The 23,152-nt window shown below is 40.1% G+C and overlaps 1 protein-coding gene and 1 long non-coding RNA gene across 9 annotated transcripts in view; one reads left to right on the top strand and one right to left on the bottom strand.

Moving 5' to 3' along the window:
* Window positions 1-23,152, bottom strand: part of LOC105484141 (transmembrane O-mannosyltransferase targeting cadherins 1) — a 286,363-nt gene that overhangs the window by 65,138 nt on the left and 198,073 nt on the right. For 6 of the 7 annotated variants that reach the window (XM_011745531.3, XM_011745480.3, XM_011745491.3 and 3 more), the window contains 2 exons: window positions 21,546-21,713; window positions 10,180-10,293 (listed from right to left, as the gene is read on the bottom strand). In XM_011745531.3, the coding sequence (XP_011743833.2) occupies window positions 10,180-10,293; window positions 21,546-21,713 (282 nt within the window). The remainder of the gene's footprint in view (window positions 1-10,179; window positions 10,294-21,545; window positions 21,714-23,152) is intronic. The other variant, XM_011745485.3, reaches the window with a different exon arrangement.
* Window positions 4,319-22,542, top strand: LOC105484137 (uncharacterized). Of its 2 annotated transcripts, none has more exons than XR_988779.3 (3): window positions 4,319-4,507; window positions 15,719-15,827; window positions 22,221-22,542. It is a non-coding gene; the product is annotated as an uncharacterized lncRNA (long non-coding RNA). The 2 variants fall into 2 exon arrangements; XR_011609266.1 differs by lacking the exon at window positions 22,221-22,542 and adding an exon at window positions 16,419-17,321.

Genomic DNA, 23,152 nt, shown 5'->3' with positions numbered 1-23,152 from the left:
TGTCAGTTATTTACTTTAAATTTTGTACAGTCTATTCCAAAGTTAAGAATGCTGTTTACTTTTCATTATCGGAGTGCCTTATATGGCATTTCATTGTTCAAATAATATTGAATGATGTGCTCTAGCTTGCAATTTCCTTTCAGAGTATACACACCCTGATTTATTTTCAGGGTGTGTATACTTGTCCGATTTTCATACCACACATTAATTTATTTGAGGTTAACTATGCTAAGGTCAGATGTTTATTTTCTATTTCCTGTTGAGAAAATAAGAGTCCAAAAGAAAAACATGACTGAGAAAAACATTCCACCATAAAACCTGAATTCCACTGGACTGAAAAATATACAAAATAAACTTCATTTCAAGAGTTGACAGCATTATTTCCAACCATATTAGTCTGTGGCATATTTTAAGTGCATGGTTCCTTTATGTTGCAAAATTTAAGTCATCATGTTACTAAATTGCACTTGAGTAAAACTGATCATTTGATTAGTCTGCTTGTTTAATTGTTTGAAATTGCCATTAACACCTAGCAAATAAGTTTTACCACTTTCATTCTGCACCGTGCTCCTTCTGATCCATTACAGATAGCCTTGGGGGAAAGCCTCAACTGCAATTCAGGGAAATGTGACGCACTCTTCAAGAGGGGCCAGCTAAATCATCTGACCTTGCACAATGGATGACCTCCAATAGTGATGTAGAAGGGCTCCTCCCAGTCAGTTTTCCAAGACTATGCAGAGTAAAGCCATGGCTCTCGAGTGCCCTTAGGAAATGAATCATTTTAAATGGCTGAACCTGATTCCTGAGAATTTACTGCTAGAGGTTGGGAAGTTTACTGAATTAAGTATTTCTCTATTCCTTTAAATAGACATGGTGAACATAATTAACCTTTCTCAGAGGCTTGGGGTGAACTTTGGTTTTTGTGGCAGGATAGATAGGAAACTGCTTTGGTGGAGTGGAAAAATAACTGGATTTGGAGTCAGAAGCCATGAGAGGCATTCCAGCTATGTGCTTTTGAATTTATGTCTGTGCTTTAGTTGCTTTCTCTAAAAAAGTAAGCTTAATAACATATTGACCTTCTCTGTGAATAAATGGGCTTCTATGTGAACAAATGAGATGGTGGATATAAAAATATCCATCATCACACCTGTTACACTACATACATTTCATATTTTGGGGTTAGCTGCAGGACCTCTGGGTGGTTTGACTGGCTCCCTCTGTAGCCCTGATGAACCCATGCCAGGTTGAAGCAGCCAGTTCTCCTTCCTCACATGGATTCTTCATCCTCGGAAAAATCACTCTCTTCACTGTTGCTGATAGCTTTCAACTTGCTCCCATCAGTCAAAATTACATCCATTAATTTCTTCATCGCTAACCTAGTGAATACTCAAGTCATTCTGTGTCCATCTGTTTCTCCTATACCGAGAATTCTCAGATGTGAAGGGCAAGTAACCCTCTCCATTTTAAGAATGTGGGAATGTTCTTTGTCAAGCACTCCCTCCAAAGCCTGTCAATCCTTCATCATCTGAAGCAAATGATCCCCATAGGCACCAGAGCAATTTTCTCCAAGTTTTTCCAATATGCTCAAGACCAAATGGAATTCCAGACACGTGTAATTGAAAAAGCTATATCCAAGGTTATAAGGACATTCAAAATCCTGTGTGGCTCCTGTGTGACAGATCAATGTGCACCTGGGATCCTTGTTCCACTAACACTTTCTAGCATGAGTGCACTCTGGTTGATGGACTATCTCAGAGAAGATACAATGGTATATGTAGGAAAAGTATGTTCGTATTCCTAATTAATAACTGCCAAGTAAGGAGATGAAGAGGAGTGGGGAGGAGAGTGGGCACATTTTCAATATCCACCACAGGAACTGGGTATTACTCCTGATATATAAGGGGCAGGAGCTAGGACTGTGAAACGTCTTGCAATGCATAGGACAGTTCTGCATAAAGAAAAGTTGTTCTGCAAAATATCAAGAGCTCTGTCATTGAGAAACACTGTTTGTCCTTATGGAGTTGTTCTCTGACTCTAAGAGAACTGTGATAGAGATTTTATGCATTATGTTTGTCCAGCCTTTCTTTTCACAAGCACATATTAAGGATGTACAATGTGCCAGGTTGTTTGCTAAGGGCACAGAGCAGTAAAGAGAAAGCTGTCCTTGCCCTCAAGAGTGCCCTGTGGCAGAAGAGAGACAGGAAAACCAATGGACTCTAATGCTCTGTAAGGAGAGCAGACAGAGCAGTAAAGCTGAGCAGGAGCTGACAGCAGCATACAGGAGGAGGGCAAATGAGAGGTGCCTGAGACATTCACCAGGGTTTTTCCAGGAGACATGATGATTTACTGGGAGGGGCAGCAATAAAGGGGACTGGGAGCGCAAGGGAGGGGTAAGAGCAGGAAGAGGAAAGAAAGGGTTCCAAGGAGAGAAAACAAAACCAAACAGAACTTGAGAAACTGAAAGGATTTTATTCTGGCTGAAGCAGAGAATGGAAAGGAAGAAAATAAAGGACAAGGAGCAGGTTTTGGGTAGAAGATGACCAGTTGAGTTTGAGGTGCAGAGGGCAATTCGTAAAAATGTCCAACTGGGTAAAGTCACAGATTTGATGGTCAACTAGCATATACAAGATGCTAACTGAAGCCTTTGGGACTGAAGAAACCCCTTAGAAAGCAAAGATTGAGAAGAGAACAAGGTGTAGGGAAGGATAAAGATTCCTGAGAACTCTTCCATCAAGGATTGGTGGAGGCAGCACAGTCTAAAGAAAGAGCGGAAAAAAGCAAGACAGCATGGTGTCACAGATGCTAAAAAAGAATTACTTTAAGGAGGAGGGAGTGGTCATCAAAGTCAAATGCTACTGAGAGTTAGGTAATCTGATGCCCAAGCATGGTCCATTGGATTTATCTGCATGGAGGCAGCTGGTGACCTTGGGGAGAGCAGTTTCAAGGGTGGGGAGGGAGCTGATGCCAGAATGCAGTTGAGTGAGTAATGAGAGAAAATGAGGAAGACATTGCAACTTTCTGGGAAATTTTGACACTTGAAAGGCAGGAAGGAGATAAGGAAGCACACAGATGAATGGCAGGAGGAGGGAAACAAGAGATGCAGAGCCACTGGTTTGTTTGTTTGATGGTAGGAGCAACTCGAGAATACTTAAATATTAATGGAAAAGTGCCAGGTGAAGGGAAGGAAGCAAAGGATTTAAACAGAGGATTATAAATAAGCTCTGAGAAATTGGAAATCATGGAACCTCGAGCAGAAAAGAACAGATCAGCCTTAGGGGTGAAAAACCAGCAGGGCAGTAAAAGAGGAAAATCTGAATTAGGGTTCTCCACAGAAACAGAAGCAACAGGATGTGTATATTTAGGGAGACACTTTTCTTAAGGAACTGGCTCTCATGATTGTGGAGGCTGGCAAGTCCAAAATCTGCAGAGTAGGCTGGCAGGCTGGGGGCCCAGGGAAGAACTGCAGTCAGAATCCAGAAGGCAGTCTGTGGGCAGGATTTCCTCTCCTTCCAGGGAAGTCTGTCTTTTTCTGTTAAGTCCTTCAACAGGATGGATGAGGCCCACCCACATTCTGGAGGATAATCTGCTTTACTCAAAGTCTACTTATTTAAATGTTAATCTCATCCAAGAAGTACCTTTGGAGGAACATCTAGAATAATGTTTTACCAAATATCTGGGTATCATGGCCCATCCAAGCTGACATGAAATTATCCATCACAAGTCTACCCCTTGCCAATCTAGCACCCAGGAAGAGGAAAAGATAGAAGTAATTTAGGATCTTCTGCTATTGATGGCATTCAGGTTTTACGTTATACCTCAGTTACCTTTTAAAACATTCTAGGTAATTCACATACTTTAAAAACACAGTATAAGTCTGGGTGGAGTGGCTCACGCCTGTGACCCCAGCACTTTGGGAGGTCGAGATAGGTGGATCACATGAAGTCAGGAGTTCAAGACCAGCCTGGCCAACATGGTGAAACCCTGTCTTTACTAAAAATTCAAAAATTAGCCAGGTACGGTGGCAGGTGCCTGTAATTCCAGTTACTTGGGAGGCTGAGGCAGGAGAATCGCTTGTACCCAGGAGGCAGAGGCTGCAGTGAGCTGAGATTGCACCACTGCACTCCAGCCTGGGCAACAGGAGCGAGACTCCGTCTCAAAAAACAAACACAAAAAAACCACAGTATAAAGAAGTTTATATGTAGCATTGTTCCATTCAACAAATATTTACTCAGTGCCGTGTTCCTGGCACTCTCCTCCATGCTGGAGATAAGGACAAAGATTTCTGCTTTCATGCAGTTTACTGGGTAGAGGAGGGACACAGACAATTAACAAAATGATAGATGAGTAGAGCGGAGGGTGATAAATGGAGAAAAATGAAACTAAGAGGGGGAACAGGGGATGCTGGTGGTATTTGCGGTCTTCAGTGGGGTGGCCCGGGGAGGACTGATGGCGAAGCCGATGACACATATGAGGAGTGCTGAAGGGTGTGAGGGAGGCAGCCATTGAGGTAAGTGGGAAAGGGTTCTGGGAGAAGACAGCAGAACGCAGAACCCCTGAAACAGGAAGGTGACGTGGCTGGCATGCATGTGCCTGCAGCCCAGTGTGGCTGCAGCCGAGTAAGCAAGAAGAGGAGCAGGAGATGGGTCATGGAAGTAAGGCGGCAGGTGGTGCAGGGCGAGCATGGAGGCTGCTGCAGGGCCTCCCACTTTCCCTGTGAGTGAGGTGGGGTAACTGGAGCCTCCTGAGCTCCAGATTGCTGTGAGTGGGGCTCCCGCGGGGCTGGTCTTGAACTCCTGACCTCATGTGATCCACCCATCTCGACCTCCCAAAGTGCTGGGAAGATCCCTGAGGCTGCTCTACTGAGAACAGACTGAAGGGAAACAGGGCAAAGGTGAAAACCACAACACCAATTAGGAGCATATTGCTGCAGTCCAGGTGACAGGTGGTGGGCCAGTGGAGGTGGAAGGAGGTGGTTGGATTCTGTGTATTAGTCACATTTACTGAGGGTGTCATTGCTCTCATTGCTTAAGGATATTGCTTAAGTCTTTTATATGAATTATCTGGTAATCCCCCAACCCTATGAGGTAGGCAGCATCGCTATTCTCATTTTTAACAGAAAATCTCAACCCTATTTTGCTAAACCTGCCATATTTACTTATACAAGAAATCACAGCTGGTGTAAAGTTCCCCATCGAGGCTGAAGTGCATATTCTCCTGGCTGCTAGGAGTGTTGGCTGCTGGCAGCTCAGAGTCCAGCTCCTCTCTGGGCATTGCTTTCAGCCTTGGGGAGTTGCCTTCCCATCCCGGATACAGCGATTGGTTGAAATGGAGGCTTAAAGGTAAATCTCTTGCCTCCATTCATGACATCTCTAAGGGGATATCCCAGTTCTAGAGCTCCCCATGGGATCAGCCGAGGCCTCTGTTGGAACTGCGTTCTACTCAACATCTCCTCTCTCCTGCTCCCCTGATGATCCCGAGGGTGCTCCTTAACAAACTTCCTGCTTGCAAATCTTTGCCTTGGATTCTGTTTTCTGGGGACCCATATATAAGAGAGTTTTTAAGATGAAAAAGTGATCTAAGATAGCCAGAGAAAGTGAAACTTCTCTGAAAATAAATTATGGAGATTTCATTTTGAAATTCAGTTCATAAGTATGGCCACAATGTGACTTAAATTCTGTTGTTCTTTTTTTCTAAACGAAATAATGTTTAATTTCCTGAGCTTATGAATAAAACTGCCAGATTTAATTAACACAGCATATATATAGTGAGAATGTAATTTCGTCAACAAGAAGCAACAAACATAATTTTGTGTCTACTTGTGATATTAGAAAGCATATTTGAGCTTTTATACCTGAAAATACCACATCAGCTGAAGAACATATCTCCACTTGTTAAACCTGGCTAACAAATGGTAATTGAAATTTTAATTCCTTCCAGAAATACACGGCAGCTGGTATCCAAGTCCACCTGTGGTCATGAGAGAGTTATCTTAAATGTTCACCTAAAATAGGCTGTGTGAAGGACTTTTTAAAATATTCATTGACTCCTGATTTTTTAAACATGTTCAGACTTCACCCCAAGCTATGCCTTAGGGTCTGCTTTATTTTTTTCTGTTTGAACATGACAGAAATAGTTTTATAAACCGCATTATTAAAAGGAATTATAATAAAGTAGTCTTACTGATATACTCAAGGTATCAGCAAACATTGGTTAATTCGACATGGGTAGATTTCTTTAGACTCTAATGATATGGTGTCTCTTCAGTACTCAATCCTTTATTACTTTATTTTTCTACATACACGGATTGCAGTCTAATGCAATGTCCTTATAAAGTTCCTGTGATCCATACGGGAGGGAATACAAAGAATTATATCAATAGGCACTACTATCATAACAAGTCTCTATGTTATGCATTAAACATTCTCATCAGAAAGATTTTAAGTTCTATCCCTTCCCATGTGTTAGGCAACTAAATAGTGAGTGAAGATTTCTTTTGTATAGGAGCATTAAAAGCACAATACAAAATTTAGTTACACCAGGAGAAAAGAGCCTGGTCTTGCAAACTGATAAAATTTAAGTGTGAAAAGGAATTATTTCTATGGAAAATAAGTAAATGCTTTGAAAATGCTCAAAAAGGAAAGATGTTCAAAAAAATCACTGTTGAATTAGATGTGAAATAATTGTGAAAGACTGGAAGAGAAAAATTAGAAAAATCTCAGTCTACTCAAATTATGTTGCAAATCTCTTTAAATTTTTCTTCCAATTTTAAATATCAAAACTGAGACTCATAGCAATGAATTAGGAGGTGGCTTTTGCAGATTCTAATTAGAAGATTCTTACTCAAAGAGAAGGATTTGATTTGATATCAGAAGATTGGTGAATGGATGTACATTTGAAATTTCAGTGTTAAATAAAATACTCAAGAGTTTGCTTAATTCGTTTTATGATTCTCTATTTTTAACCGACTTTTTAAGCTATTTGACAAAGCACACACGTGGCCAAGTACACATCAATATCTTGCCTTTATTCAAGGAGAATCACTATTTCTCTTTCGGGGCTTATTAGCTGAGGCATTTCTTGGGAGTTTAGTGTAGGAAGGGGTGACTTGTTGCGTGGTCTCTGGACTTTCTACTCCCATCACACAAGGTAGAAGGTTAGAAACCTTCTCCAGGGTAACTGAATGGTAGAGACCTCTGGAGGCCTATGGCAGGTCTGCCAGTGGTTTTCTGAATCTCCAACATAGATAATCCCAGGCTTTATATTACTGCAGGAGTTATAAATGTGAGAACTGCCCCCACAGCAAAGCAAAGCTAACACTTGGTGTTTGTTGAGGATTTCAGAAAAGGGTTTTGACATTTTTCTTTGATGATTTGAATCTTAAACTGAATACATGACCTTAGATGCAATATTTTCCAAGGGAGATTTCCCTTATACTACAGAAATATTATAAATGAGGTAAAGAGGAAGGAGAAGTCAGTGGTACTTCTGCATTATTCAAAAAATAAAAAAAATTAAAAGAAGCAGAATATTCATGTCATACATAATTACTAACTTATTATAGTGCTATTTTCAGCATTGTAAGCCAGCCAAAAAGAGACTGGTATAGGTACAACCCTTATGATTAATTTCACCATTGCCTTTGAGATCTATTCAGTCATTACAACACTAATGGATAATTGCTGGAATTGATTTCAGATAATAGCGCCTTTAACCTTGCATTTCCCTAATCACCTCTTTCTTGCTGTGTGCAAATATGAAAAACATCAGATACTATAAAGTTGAAGTAGAGGTGGAGCAGCTGGGAGGGAGAGGAATCCCTGTCTCAGCAACTTCCACAAAGAAATCGCAACATCAAAATAAGGGCAATCTTCCAGTCACCAAGGATAAATAATCATCAAAATGATGAATAGCTCTGGTATTTTCCTTTTCCCTCTAACACAAAGAGTGACAATCTATTTCTTAAAAACAACAACAACAACAAAAATACCCACATCCGTTGAAAATTCACCACAGAGGTATCCACACAAAAATGATATTTTTAACCAGAAGTATTTTGAATCCAGTTTGAGAGCATAAACTGTTTCACTAATTACTATATGTAATATATTTATAGCTTTAATCATTTTTCCCCATGTCTCAAGGGACATATTTCTTCCAGAAGCACAGTTGTTGAAGCAAACATTTATTTATATTGTTTCACAGCAAAGAAACGGAAGTAGCCAACCAGCTACTATAATTCTACAAAATCAACTGCCAGAGAATTTTGTTTAATTTATACTTTTGCTCCAAGCTGTGCCTGAGGATCTGCCTTATTTTTCTTTTTGAACTTGAAAGAAAATAGTCTGTTATAACAAAACCAATTAAAAAGATACTGATACACTTCCTATCAACCATGTAAGTTTCAGGCAAACTTACTGCCCTTTTCCTCCCTTCAAGAATGCCATCTAAAATTGATAAATATTAATTATTAAAGCCAAAATATACTTTTATGTACCCTTGAAGGAATATGCCTTTTAAAAAATGACATTTCCTCATTGCAAAAGGAATAATCATTGTGGAACACCTGGAACACACAAGAAATTATAAAGGAAAAAATTAATCTATAATCTCATCCCCCAGATATAAGCATTATGAACATTTTGGAAACTGTCTTCCGATGAAAGAATAGAATTATTGATTAAATCTTAAAAATGACCTTCTATTCTGCAATAAAAAACTTCTTCAACTAAAAGCTTTGATACAGTTATTCCTCTGGAACTTATATTTCTTGTAATATTTGGGAAAATAATTGATAGCAAACTTGATATGTATGGTTTAAAACTTCTGCCATATTAGGTTGGGTTTGGAGACTCACACCTGTAATCTCAGCACCTTAGGAGGTTGAGGTGGGTGGATCACTTGAGGTCGGGAGTTCGAGGCCAGCCTGGTCAACATGGTGAAACCTGGTCTCTAATAAAAATACAAAAATTAGCTGACCGTGATGGTGCATGTCGGTAATCCCAGCTACTTGGGATGCTGAGGCAGGAAAATCACTTGAACCTGGGAGGTGGAGGTTTTGGTGAGCCAAGATCGTGCCACTGCACTCCCGCCTAAGTGACAGAGCAAGACTCTGTCTAAAAAAAAAAAAACACACACACACAAACAAAACCAACTTCTGCCATATTTGTCATGTTAAATATTAAGTAACAGGTCCTAAAGTCTAAAAGATTTTGATTGATAAGCAATATGCTTGTGTAAATGTAACAATGACACTGTCAAAATAAGCCTTGAGACAATCCAAGTAGACACTTCAGTGAAATGCATGATTTGGTTGGTAGATGTACTTTAAGCATATCCCAAAGTGAAACCGTCAGAAAATTCAACCAAATGTAGGCAGTCAATCTGTAGAGGCACGAAAACATCTTCAAAGGCTTCTGTGAGCATCATAATATTTAATAAAAGAGAGGATTAACCTTGCTTTATTTTGCCTATAATTGGAGCTTGTCAGGCAACTATAACTGGCTGGTTGGGTACTTCCGACTGGCTAGTTGGGTACTTCCGCTTCTGATACTAGCAGATTGCTGCTAGTAAGGCAGAACTTAAATTTTTAGTTTCTTCTGAAGCCATATCTAAGGATATGTTTAGTATTTTTTCTTCCATTGGAGGACTAAAAGGAGAATGTTAATACACACACACACACACACACAAAACTAACATATCCCCAATACGGTAATCAACTGTCTTATCATTTCCTTTCTGTTTAATACAACTTTCAGGGCATTTAATTTCTATACTCAAATGTCTTCATGGAAATACTTTCAGGCATGGGTTGTCTAGGGCTTTCTATATGCATACCATTCAAATTCATTGCAATAAATACCATAAAAACTTACCAGTATGTTTTTGACAACCAACTCTTGTTAGCATGTATATATTCAACTGTCAGTTCATTGTGTAATGTATAGCAATGAAAAGTTTTACAAGAAAACACCAAGACTTAGATGCAAGGTAGAGTTATTGCATTAATAGCAGACTTGAACACTGAGCCAAAAGACTCAGAGTCCAAGAGCTACCCCACCTCCAAGGATTAGTTTACTGTCAAGAGAAACAAACTCCCCCTCCATATACTGGGAGGGCCAAGTGAAATAAACAACGGTCTTTAAAGCACAAAGGCCAACACCCTGCCTGTATGGTGCTTACTTGAGAGCTGTTCTGTAGTGGTAGATCGCTTCCTTGTTCCGACCTTGGTCCTTCAGGAAATTGGCATAGTTGTAGTGAACCTTGGCATTGTGGGGCAGAGTTTGAACTCCAGACCTAAAATGAATAAATTTTTTAAAAAGCAACAAAGGATATCATTGTCAGATTCCTTTATGTTTTACTCAGTTTCACGAACCTGCATTTGAAATGTCCATTGTATTCTAAAACAAGGCATTGTCCCCTAAAACGAGGCTTCCAAAATTTATGAATTATATAATTACTAAATGTTGTTTTCTATAGAAAACAATGGAGGCAGTATAGTGTTACATATAGCTGAACAAGCATGCTAACTGTGTGTGAACAAAACGCCCTTAGCCTATAAACATAGGGCCTTTGTTGTGCCAGAGACACAGCTGGAGCCTGGGTAAGGCTCTGTCGCTCTTCCTGAGGCTTTTCTTGGGGAGTATAAGAGGGTCCAATGGTATACCTGAGAGCACATTGTACAACATGGGACACACACAGCTTTGCAATTAACAGACCAATCTCGCTTTCTTAATTTGTGGTGCAGGGGCAGATGCACCCACACTGGGGCTGCTGCACAGACAGGCCCTGCCAAGGCTGATTACAAACGCTTTTCCTTCTAGGGAGAATTGCAGCATTGGGCCAGCCCTTTCTTCCTTTTGCATCTGTCTCTGGAGCAGGTTTCTTTTTCATGGAGAGTTGATGAAATACCCTAAGTGATCTCTGAGTGCACAATAAAGAACCAGAGGAAAACAAAGATTTAATGATTTTCATAAAATGAGAGTAGCTCATAACAACAACCTGCTCCACAAAACATGAGATGTAACATGCAGTGTCCTCTATTCTCTGTCTTCTTTCTCTTTATTCTTTCTCATCATTCTTGTTTCCTTCAATGTGGAAACCCATGCAACTGGTTAGTGTGAGACTCTCTCTAGCTCCCCTCCCATCTACAAGGTCATCGCTTCCTCCTTGGTATGGCACAGTTCTCAGGGGTGCCGTATTGAAAGGAAAACACATTCCAGATCTGGGAGTGTGCATGGGGACTCAGAAAGGTCCTTAGTGACTCAACGATGGAGGGTGATAAAGTCAGGCTTATTCGAGATAATTATGACATGCCAGGCCCTCATATAATCTACATGAACGAAAGTGGTGGAAAAAAGGCAAAAGTTAATGTAGGCCCAAGCAGAATCATTAAAAAGGGTAAATTCCAGAAGTGAGATGGTTTGATGAAATCAGTTTGCAAGCATTTCTCTAAGCTGAAGTAAATGGTACAAGTTGTGTATCATCCACATAGAGTCTCTTCAGTACCACACACTGTGCCAGGTGCCGGAGATACAATATGGTTAGAGTCCCAGCCCTTAGGGAGCTTATGAGGGTGAAGAAGTAGGAGGAGGGGACTACAAAATGACATGTAACAATAGGTGAGCAGGGTATCAAGGAAGCACAGCATGCTTATCCCCGAATGGGATCAGATGAGGCTTCCAGAAGGCAGTGAAGGTGAAGCTGAGACTTTAAGGATAAGAAGAAATGAAATTAGCCTCTGGAGGAAAAGGCAGCAGGATGTCCTACGCGGAGGCCCCCAAGAAAACAGAGCCTGGGGCTTCTGGGGGACTGGAAGAAATTCAGAGTGGCTGGATCATGCTAAGTCCTAGAGTGGAGAGAATCTAATAGGCCCTGTGAGTCGCACTGGAGACTTCCTGGGGAGTTATCTGAAGAGCAGCAGAGAATCAGTGCAGAGTCTCCAACAGAGAAGTGAGGGACAGGGTAGCAAATGAGAAGAACTTAGCAGTCTTCTGGCTGCAGTGCATGGAGACCTCCTCCGGGGCTGCCGAGGAACCTCAGAGAGGAGAGGAGAGGGAAAGGGAGGAAAGGGAAAGGCAGGGGATAGGAGTGGAGCAGAGAGAAGATGAGAGAAAGAGAATAGTCAGAATTTCAGCAGGGGCCATAGGGAGGAACAGAAGGAATCAGGAGATATCCAGGAAGCAGAGGTGGCAGGTGGCAGGACAAGGTGATGGTTGATTCTCTGGAGAATAGCCCTGCATGTTCATGTCGATTCAGTTTTTTCCTTCCTCCAATCATTAATTCACTTATAGATTTCCTTCTTCTTCTTCTTTTTTTTTTTAAATTGAGATTGTCCACCAAAATAAATCCTTACAAAAAGGATCACTATAAGACTGGCCTCCCTACCCATAAGTTTTGTTGGAAATTAACCTTTCCCTATACTAAGCCTGGGCCAGTTTTTTTTTTTCTTTTAATGCAGGTGTAATTATTCTACAGATAAGAAAATGAGGCTTTTCTCAAAGACATTAAAAACTTTGTTTAAATGGTCACTGTACTGGTCTGCTCAGGCTGCCATAACAAACACAAAACCCATAGACTGGGTGGCTTAAACAACAGACATTTATTTCTCACAATTCTGGAGGCTAGAAGTTCAAGATCAAAGTTATGGCTGATTCAGTTTCTGATGAGGGTTCTCTTCCTGTCTCACAGATGGTCACACTCTATATATGACCCATATGGCCTTCCTCGGTGTGTGCACACAGAGAAGGCTCTGGTGCCTCTTCCTTGTTGTATACGGGCATCACCCCTCCTGGATTAGGGCCTCACCCTTGTGACCACATTTAACCCTCATCACTTCCTCACAGGCCCTATATCCAGATACAGTGAAACTGGAGGTTATAGCTTCAGTATACAAATTTGCAGGGATGCAAACATTCAGTCCATATCAATCACCAAAGCCCAAGTTCTTAATCATGAGGGAGGGCCAGCAGCAAGAGTAAGGCTGTCCGAATGCCACTGAGTGACTGTGCCTATAGGGTTTACTTTCTGCCTGGTGCTTGTCTACGTTGGGGCCCATCTGCCTGGGGTGATATCAACAATTTGAAGATGATATGAGGAGGGGTGGGAGCAGGAAGGTGTTGTTTTGTCCTTTGTAGCTGCTTCAGAAACAATGTCCACAAGATCACACAGCTGGCAAGTGGCAGGGGTGGGACTCGGACCTGAGGAGTTTGGTTCTAGAGTTTCTGTTCCTTCGCCTGAAGGAAGGTGGTAGGAGGAATGATAAAATATAGACAGATGGGTTTGAAGGCTATTTGGAAAAGAAATTCCTGCAACTTATTTGCATTAAATGAGACAGGAAGACAACTGATGAGAGAGAGGAAGGACTTCGAGATGAGAACCTAGTTTCTGGGCAGTTGTACTTTAACCAGTACATATTTACATTTAATTTTTTAAATGTTTACATATTTACATTTAATTTTTAATTTAAAGGTCAGATTAATGGGAAAATTCCATATAATGTGTTAAAGCCTGTTGGAGAAGTATGTTAGAGCATACTTCCTCGTTTTATATGGGCACCACCCCTACATCAACTTTTGTTGAGCTTTTATTGAAATAACAGCCTCTGAGGACCAAGCAAAGACGGCCCCACTAAAATCCACTGTCCGGGAGCTTGAGGACCTCTCCCGGGGAGGGATCTGATGGGCACCTGTGAAACTAGAGAACGGCCAAAAGAAACAGACCATCTGAAAGCAGCAGACCCCATATTTACAGCTGCTTCAGAGATTTAAAATGCACCACAGTGAACATGGGAGTGCAGATATCTCTTTGAGATACCTATTTCATTTCCTTTGGGTAAATACCCAGAGGAAGGATTGCTGGGTCACAGGGTAATTCTATTTTTAATTTCTTGAGGATCCTCCCTATTGTTTTACAAATGGCTGCACCAACTTCCATTCCCACCAACAATGTACCAAGGTTCTCTTCTTTCAACATCCATCCCAACACTTGTTATCTCTTGTGTTTTTGATAATAGCCATCGTAACAGGTGTGGGGTAATATGTCATTGTGATTTTGATCTGCGTTTCCCTGATGATTAGTGATGCTGAGAACCCTTTCGTATACTTGTTGACCATTTGCTTGTCTTCTTTTCAAAGATGTCATTCAGGTCCTTTGCCCAGTTTAATCAGATTAGTTGTGGGGTTTGTTTTGCAATTTAGCTGTATGGGTTGCTTACATATTTTGGATATTAACCCCTTATTGGATATACAGTTTGCAAATATTTCATCCCAATCCACAGGTTGTCTTTTCAGTTTTTTGCTTGTTTCCTTTGCTGTGTGGAAGTTTATTAGTTTGATGGAGTCCCATTTGTGTATTTGTGCTTTAGCTTCCTGAGTTCTTAGTGTTGCATCAAAAAAATCATAGCCGAGGCCAATGTCAAGGAGCTTTCCCCTTATTCACAAGAGCCAAGATATGGAAACAACCTGAGTGTCTATGGACAGAAGAATGGATACAGAATTTGTGGTATATACATACAATGAAATATTATTCAGCCTTAAAAAAGAGATACTGCCATTTGCAACAATATGAGTGAACCTGAGGGACACTATGCTAAGTAAAGCCAGATGCAGAAAGAAAAATACTGCATGATCTTACTTATATGTGAAATCTTAATAAGTGAAATTGAACACATAGAAAATGAGAACAGAATAATGGTTAGTAGGTGTGGCAAGGAGAGGAAATGAGAAGATATAGGTGCAAGGGTACAAATTTACAGTTATGTAGATGACTAAGTCTAGAGATCTCATGTACAAAAAGAAGGCTATAGCTAAGAATATGGTACTGTATATTTTAAATCTTTAAAGAGAGTAGATTTTAGGTGCTCTTACTATTAATACAAAAAGGAAAATAACAGGTAACTATAGGAGATAATGGATATGTTAAATTGCTTACCTGCAGTAATCATTTCACTGGATATGCATATCAAAACATGTTGTACACCATAATTTTATACAATTAAAAAAAGGAAAAAGAAAGAACATGGAATAAAGAGGGTTGCTTCCTTTTACTTTTCCTCTATTTTATTCCTTGTCTGAAAAGAAGGATAAATAATATCATAGATGGTGCTGATGAAATTCTGGCGCATGGAGAGTATCTAAGAAGTACTATCAATGTCCAATGTTGGCACCAGCTGAGGTTGATAAGATAGCCTGAAGGTTGTATATTTTTAAATGTACAGTTGCTAAAGGGTTGTTTTTTTTTTGTTTTGTTTTTTGTTTTTTTTAGCATATCTAGTGAAGGGCAATGTATTAAACTGTCAGGGGAACCAACTCTAGGTTTTGCTGAAAACAGAGATCAGCATCTATCTTGTGCTTTACCCTTTACAAAGGGCTCCTCTGTGTTCACTCACTTAAACCTTGCTGATGGGGTTCCATATCTCTGAACTAGCTTCCTTTGGGGCTAAAATGAGGCAAGAACTACATTTGCCCTGTTGTCTGAACAAAACCTGCTGCAGACAAAGGAAAATACTCATGCTTCTCATGTACTAGAATGAGGTCCCTTCCTCTGCTTTTAAGAGGCATCCAGTAGCCAAGAAGGAAACATCCTCCTTATGGCCTAATGAGAACTTGTCACTCCTATGGTACACGGAATCACAATCCTCACACCACACAGAATAGGAGGACCCAAAGGATCCCTGGTGACCATTTCATTTTCTTTGTCTTCCTCTCATTTTACACAACAGAGAGCCAAGCCTTAGAGAAGATCAGTGGTCCAGTCAGAAGTGACAGTATTGCATTTCTACGACAACCAAAGGCATTTCCTATATAGATTGTGGATACTTCTTTTCGGAGGTGGGTGCTAAAATACTAACACTATCTTTCATTTATGATATCTTTATGGTTTATAAAATCTCCTTATTTGAATGTTAAAAAGTAACTAAAATGTATGATAGGTAGCTATAATTTTAATGTAATTTTTCGAATGATAGTATCCAACATAAATTTAGTCATATTGGCATTACATTTAGCCAAGTAAGCGTATTAGTAATGGCATTAATAATCAAATTTCTATTAAGGAAAATTCCCGACTTTTTCTATCTAGAACTAAATAGCGCATGGTAGCGGTAAGTTTTGAAGGCACCTGTGATTATAGCAATGAATACAACTGACATATTTATTGAAATTGATCCTTTTCTCTGTGTGATTAGCACAGTAATTCTAACTTATGCCCCACCCCAGGAATAGACAATTGGGCCTGTGGAAACATGGTCCTTGCTGAGATCAGGGCATTGTTTCATAATGGCAAGAGGAAGTAATAATGTTCCTAACAGGCAAGCAGAAGTGGGCGGAGTCACTAAAATCCTAAGAACACACTGCTTTTTCCCATTGTTGGTTTTGACCTTTATGTTCTCTCTGTGATATTTTTCTGCTATGTTTTTCTAGGCTCTCATTTCAAAATGAACAGTTTGTGAAAAAAAGGAAAATAAACAACAAGCCAAAGGCAACACTTTCCCTGGAACTTAACTGGCCAGGTCACTCTTCCCTCCAGGAATAGTCTCCCTGTTTGCTTTTTTGATGCTTCAATTTCATACTTCCAATTATTATCACGGAAACATCCAGCTATACCCATATTTATTCCACAGAGAAATGTAATATTCATAAATTATATGACTGAACTCAAAACCCTGTTAATAATTACAAGAGTGATTATAAATAAACATCTCCCTTTCAACTCAGGATTTTAAATTCATGCATTTCACATATCTCCCTCACACCTTTTATTGTGGAAAACTAGATAAATAACAAAAAAGCTACTTTAATCAGGTGTATCTCCAAGGTTTTAGAACATCAGTTTGTTTTGTTGGCATCATTGGACAATAGGTCAGGAGGACCATCCCCAAATTCCTAATTAGAAAACAAACATGAAAAAAATATTCGTAGTATTCAGTCAGAGGTTAGCAAAAAGGAAAGGAAGAAGAATTTGTGACTCTCCTCAATTCTGACCCCTGCCTTGACCTGAGATTTTATAACGCCACACACAGGATGGACAGTACTTATGGAATGCTTACTTTAAATCAGGTGCTGGGCTAAGCACCAGTTTCCACGGATCATTTCCTTTAGTCCTTGCTGTAACTTGTCAAATAAGTAGTATTACTCTGCCTCCCATATTACAGATGAGGAAATTGAAGCTCAGAGAGATGAAGACCTTTTTGTAAGGTTACAGACCCAATAAATCATTGAGCAGATATTTCAGCCAAGGCCAGTAAATGGTCAGAATCAATCGTGAAGTTGATCAACAGTTGATGCTTAACAAAATCAGTACCATAAGACCGAAGTAACATTAGAATGTCACTATCACAATGTTTATATGATTGGCAAGCAAAACCACAGCCTGTGGGCCATGAGTATGTCCATGTGTTTACATTTGTCTTTAGTCTTTTCCCCAAGACAACATCAGAGTTAAATAGTTGCAAAAGAGGCTGTATGACCCACAAAGCTTAAAATATTTGCTATCTGACCTTTACAAAAGAATCTGTCAGTACCTGGTTTATATTCTTTTCCCTGGGAGGTATTCTAAATTCTCTGCCTCAGCAATTCAGAGAAGGGGAAAGAGAACTACTGTTTTTCCTACAGAGTAGGAAGATGATCAAGGCCATAAATGTTAATTGCTGGTCTGTGGATCACTTAAACAGTTCAGGAATGGGATTTAGAGAGACCCTGAGCTGGATGCAAAAGGAAATATGTTTGTCCCTTTCCAGGTATTTTGAAGATTAGGAGAGGGAAGAGGGTTTAATCTAATCAAATTATGTTATTATATTTATATACTCCAAACAAATGTAGGGTTCTGGGCTGTCACTAGGCCCAACCAGAGCTATGCAGTGATCTACCTACCAGTTCAGCACATAGAACAGCTTCTTACTGTAAGAATTAAAGAAAATATGCCTTGCAGCTATGATCATAAATCTTTTTCTCTCTGCTTATACTTGAGCTAGCTTAGGTTAAAACAATGTAAAATATAGGCATGGCAAAGTTTATGTATCTTTTGATTTTTATACCAGATTTGGGTTCAAATCTTGGCTTCTGTAAAGGCTATTTCAGCTTAGACAATTTACCGTGTCCACACCTCTGATAAGACACAAGTGCTGGGTTCTTGTGCTTTTTGTGTGTAAGGTTCTTGCTGATAGAAAAAGTTTTGGCCAGGCACATTGGCCCATGTCTGTAATCCCAGCACTTAGGGAGGCCAAGGAGTAGAGACCAGCCTGGGCAATACAGTGATAACTGTTCTCTACAAAACATAAAAAAATATTAACCAGGTGAGGTGGCACACACCGATAGTCCCATCTCCTCGGTCTGCTGAGGTGAGAAGATCACTTGGGTCTAGGAGGTCAAGGCTGCAGTGAGCCATGATCACGCCACTACACTCCAGCCTGGGTGACAGAATGAGACTTTGTCTCAAAAATAAATCAATGAATAAATAAAATAAAATAAAATTATGCAGGAACCCCGCATCTGTATCTCCTAAAAATATATCACACAGTGGGATCTTTTGTGTAAAAGGAGGCCTCCGCTGGAAAGGCTGGAGCTTGACCAAAATTTGTATTTTCTCAACACAAAGTTCTATCTTAAGATACTCTGTAAGATTGCTCATGGAAAGGCCAGGCAAAACCATCCCACATAATTAGAGAGGCCTCAGTGAGGCCATATGTTTTAGGAATGGTCTATGGGTTTATTGTCTGGAACAGAGGGGAAGATGGAGTCTCTGCCAAGGGCATCACCATCTCTGAAATTATTGTAAATTTTTCTTACTCAACTCAGCCGGCTTGTGTTTTGGGCCATTATGGCTAATTTAGGGTTTTCTCCTCTTTTAATACTCAGCTCAGACCTACAAGAGCATAATCCTTGACGGCCTGAATTGCTCTTAGTCACCTACCCACCCACCCGTACTTACATAGTGTTCTGGGTCTAACACTGCATTATAATGAAATATGTTCATGTGTTGCCTCCCATGCAGATTCCCAGGTCCTCCATGCACATTCTCTCTCTCTCTCTCATCCTAGAACACACTGCACAGTAACAATCTGAAAACCTTACACAGCATTTCCCACATGCCAGAAACTGTCCTGTGCATCTTTCACATACTATTTTATTCTTACACTATACTCAGGAGATAAACATTAGTATTTTACATTGTAAAATGAAGACACTAAGGCACAGAGTGGTTAAGTAACTTGCCTAAGATCACACAGCTATTCAATGGCAGAACTTGGAGCAGAGCCAGAAAGCTTAACTCCAGACCCCGCACTCAACCACTAACCTTAACGTGCCTCATAGATTCTCAGTAAATGTTTGTTTGACTGATCTGAACATTACTCAGCACAGATGAATTCATAAAAACATCTGTTCTGGCCTTGAAGGAGAAAGAACAGTCTTAATAGTCTTTTAAAGTCTCAGATTCTTAAAAGTTTTCTCAGGGCATAGATAAATGATAATAGGCAAAGATTTCTAAAAAATATCAATAGCTTTGATTTGCACATTACACAAAATTTCATTTGACCACCAAAGGTCTCTTCAGTTACAAAATCTCTTTAAGGACAAATGTCGAATGGCTGTTGTTTAGAAATCAATTGATGTGAAGATACTTACTACATACTTCCATCTAAAACAATAGAAGTTTCTGGATGCAAGGTCAGTCAGGTATTTTTTTTTCTCTTTTTTTACATCGTTGGCATCAGCTGTGAAGGGTTTGAGTACTAAGTCTGCCAACATCCATTCCCAAAGTTGCTCTGATTAAACAGTCAACATCATTAGAAAATACAACCACTGTTAGTACCTTTATGCAGGCAGAAGGTTTAACACAGGGCAGAATTGTTTTGAAGTTTCTCATAAAAGCTCTGACTATTGAAAGAGAAAGGAAGAAAAAATTATGCCAACAGAACTCAGAGGAAGTTATATTACTGAACTTAAATACCCCTGTGTTTACAGAATGACCTCAGTTAGCATGAGGCAGAAGGAAGGAATGAGTCTGTTGTGAGAATCGTGTTTAATAGAAAGGGACTTAACAGAATCTGATACCTAAGAGTGATTTTGCAGATCTGTGTGGGAAAAAAGATGCATTAAAAAAAAATTCACACAAAAAACTACATTGAGCTCCCTACAGTACCCACTGAAATGATCATAACGATGATCATGACAATAATATGTAATAATACATAAATAAAATAATAGGACATGCATGCCAGACGGACTTTTTGTTTTACATTTTTAAAAATAAATATTTTTAAATATATATTGCCAAATATTATAGCAAAATCAAATACATTATTTAAAAATAGTAGAAGGCTGCAGTGAACTTCTGTCTTATTTGTTCATTCACTCATTCATTTATTTTTGGCAGCCCAGAGATTATTCCCCCTTCTTACGGTGCTTGGATTTCCTGCTGGGAACCTCCCTGTTGTCTCACTTTGAGAAGTCTGGGTGGAATCCCAAGGGGTTCTGCCTGCCCTAACTCCCTCCATGGAACTCAGAGGACGCTTCTTGGTCAGTCAGTCATCTCAGTGCCCTGCTAGGGACAAGGGGCAGGCATGTGACTAATCTTAAGTTCAACCAAAAAGCTTTCTTTTCTTAGGACTTTGATGCATATTTCCAAAAAACTAGTGTTAAGTTTACCTGTTTGTTTCTGAGAGGGTGCTCAAGAGGGATTGTCCAGATGCCTGTTTCTTGTCTTGGGCGTGCCGGGTTCTTCACTTCCCTTCAATTCTGTATGCTTTCCTAGCCTCTTCCAACAGTTTCCCCTTTTCTTAAGTGATACCAGCTCTGCTTCAATTGTTTGCCCCCAGTGAATAAGTGTTGGGTACCAGCTAATCAGGAAACCAAGTAAAAATCATGCTGACTAAATTGACCAATCAGGCCATAAGTGAGGATAGAAGCTTGGAAAAGGCCCAGACTGGGGATTCTTGGGAGATTGGGCAAATACTGTTTGGGTGTCAGGTGTGGCAGTGCCAAGAGAGCCAGGTGAAGGTCACTAGGGCTGTGGCATTTAGTGAGGCTGACTAAGCCCCAGAAACACAGCATCATGAGTGGCAGTCTCAAAGAATGTTCAAAATTAAGGTTCAAAATAAAGCAATTAGGTCACAGATCACAACATAGCATGCTGGAATATTCTAAAGAAGGATACTGCATTTCTCTTCCCTCTGGCTGTGTGCTCACCTTTCGCATGCACTTGACTGAACAATGAAATTAGGCTTATCGGTTTCACTTTGTTTATAGCTGATTTTACAGCCCCGCTCATCATTAAAACTGTTTCCATCTGAATTCACAGACTCAAAAACTTTCCCAGGAGCCTTATTTTCATAAATTCACTTAGAATGAGCTTATGTTAAGTTTTATACATCATTTAAAAATTCTAAAGTTAAAACCCCAGATAAAATTATATCTTCCATTTAAAACTTTTACTAAAGATAGTTTTCCTTGGTAAATACTGCCAGGCCCATGTTACCTCATTTGTTTGGAAACAATTTGTAAGCAAAGAAATAAGCAGGAAGATATTTACTTTTATCTGTCTAGTCATACCTGAATAGGGACTCTCTTGAGAGCCAAATTTCATTCTGTTTCACAGTTTTCCAAGAGAAAAGCAGCAGCAGCAACACAGTGGACACAATCAGGGTGGTGGCCCCACATCGATTCAGCCAACTACACAGTTTGCTCAGTCCATGCACAAAAAGGATGCAGTAGCCCATGCTGGAAAACAGAGTGGAAGGATCGGGATTACTTTGGGGGTGCAATGGCTTCCCCCCAGAATTATCTCCTACAAAACTAACCTTCATATGAAGCTTGTCCTGTGCTAGAGAAACAAACAGAAACTCCCCTGCCTTGGACAACATTAACATGTTAGTTCTCTGAAGCGCTGCACTAGCATATTTGCTATGTCTTATCGAAATATTTCTTGCTATTTCTTCAGTGTAGAGAATGATAGAGTCATCTTGCAGGCTCAAAGTGCCCTGGATTTTAGCAGCTGAGGCATCATGAGAAGTCTCACATATAAGCTTTTGGGTCCTGAACGGATCCTCTGACCCAAGCTCCCTCATGTCACTGTCATTGTATAACCCTATTGGCACCATGTGCCCAAATTTGGAGTCTATGCTGCCACAGGTCACATCACAGCTTTGTAGGGACAGTGTCTGAAAGCTCTGCGTCAGGTCCTGGAAGGGATGTTGGTCACCAAGGAGGACTGTTCTCTGTTTCCAGGGCCAGCTGAAGCCCTTAAACTTTGGAAAATCTACCCACAGGCCGACTCCTGAGCCTCACAACTTGGAGCTCATCACAGACAAGCTGTACTGATATGCCTAGCGTTACCGGTAGGTACAGGGCTCATGTGTTATCTGAGTAGCACTTTGTATATCAGCATTACATCTCTAAAAGCCTTTGGCTTCGTGCCACGTGGTCCCTCACATCATCTATGTGCCCATAGAGACACTTCCTGCCTGCCACTTGGACACAGAAGAATATAAACTTGCAGTTTATACCCATTATTGCTGTGTGGATTTTAGTTGAAATCTGAATTTTTTTTTTTTTTAGACAGGGTCTCACTTTGTCTTCCAGGCTGGAGTGCAGTGGTGCGATCATGGCTCACTGAAGCCTCAACCTCCTGGGCTCAAGTGATCCTCCCTCCTCAGCCTCCCCCATAGTTGGGACTATAGGTGTTCACCACTACACCCAACTAATTTTTGTATTTTTCTGTAGAGATGGGGTTTTGCTATGCTGCCCAGGCTGGTCTCGAACTCTTGGACTAAAGTGATCCACCTGCCTTGGCCTCCCAAAGTACTGGGATTACAGGTGTGATTCTTCCCAAAAATGGTAACTGCCAATTATTACAGAATATCTTCAGAAAGAAGCAAGCTTGTGTAAAGGCATCCTATATTAGAAACGATTACTAACAGAAGTATTAATACAGCCCCAAGTAAATACAGCCCATATACTTGTTCTCTTTTTTATTCATTCTTTCTTTTATGTGGCTGGCAATATTCTAGGAACTAAACATATATTTATAATAAAACACAGGCTCCACAATCAGAGAACGCCAGTCTAGTGAAACAGGTTGCTCTAGTTAATAGAAACAACTAAATATTCTCATTCCCAAACACACCTGCTTAAAAAAACTTTTTTCTCCACCTTCTGTT

This window comes from Macaca nemestrina, chromosome 10, assembly GCF_043159975.1.
Source record: "Macaca nemestrina isolate mMacNem1 chromosome 10, mMacNem.hap1, whole genome shotgun sequence".
Classification (NCBI taxonomy): Eukaryota; Metazoa; Chordata; class Mammalia; order Primates; family Cercopithecidae; genus Macaca; species Macaca nemestrina.
The sequence above is the reverse complement of the archived record's forward strand: the minus strand, read 5'-3'. Positions and strand labels throughout refer to the sequence as shown.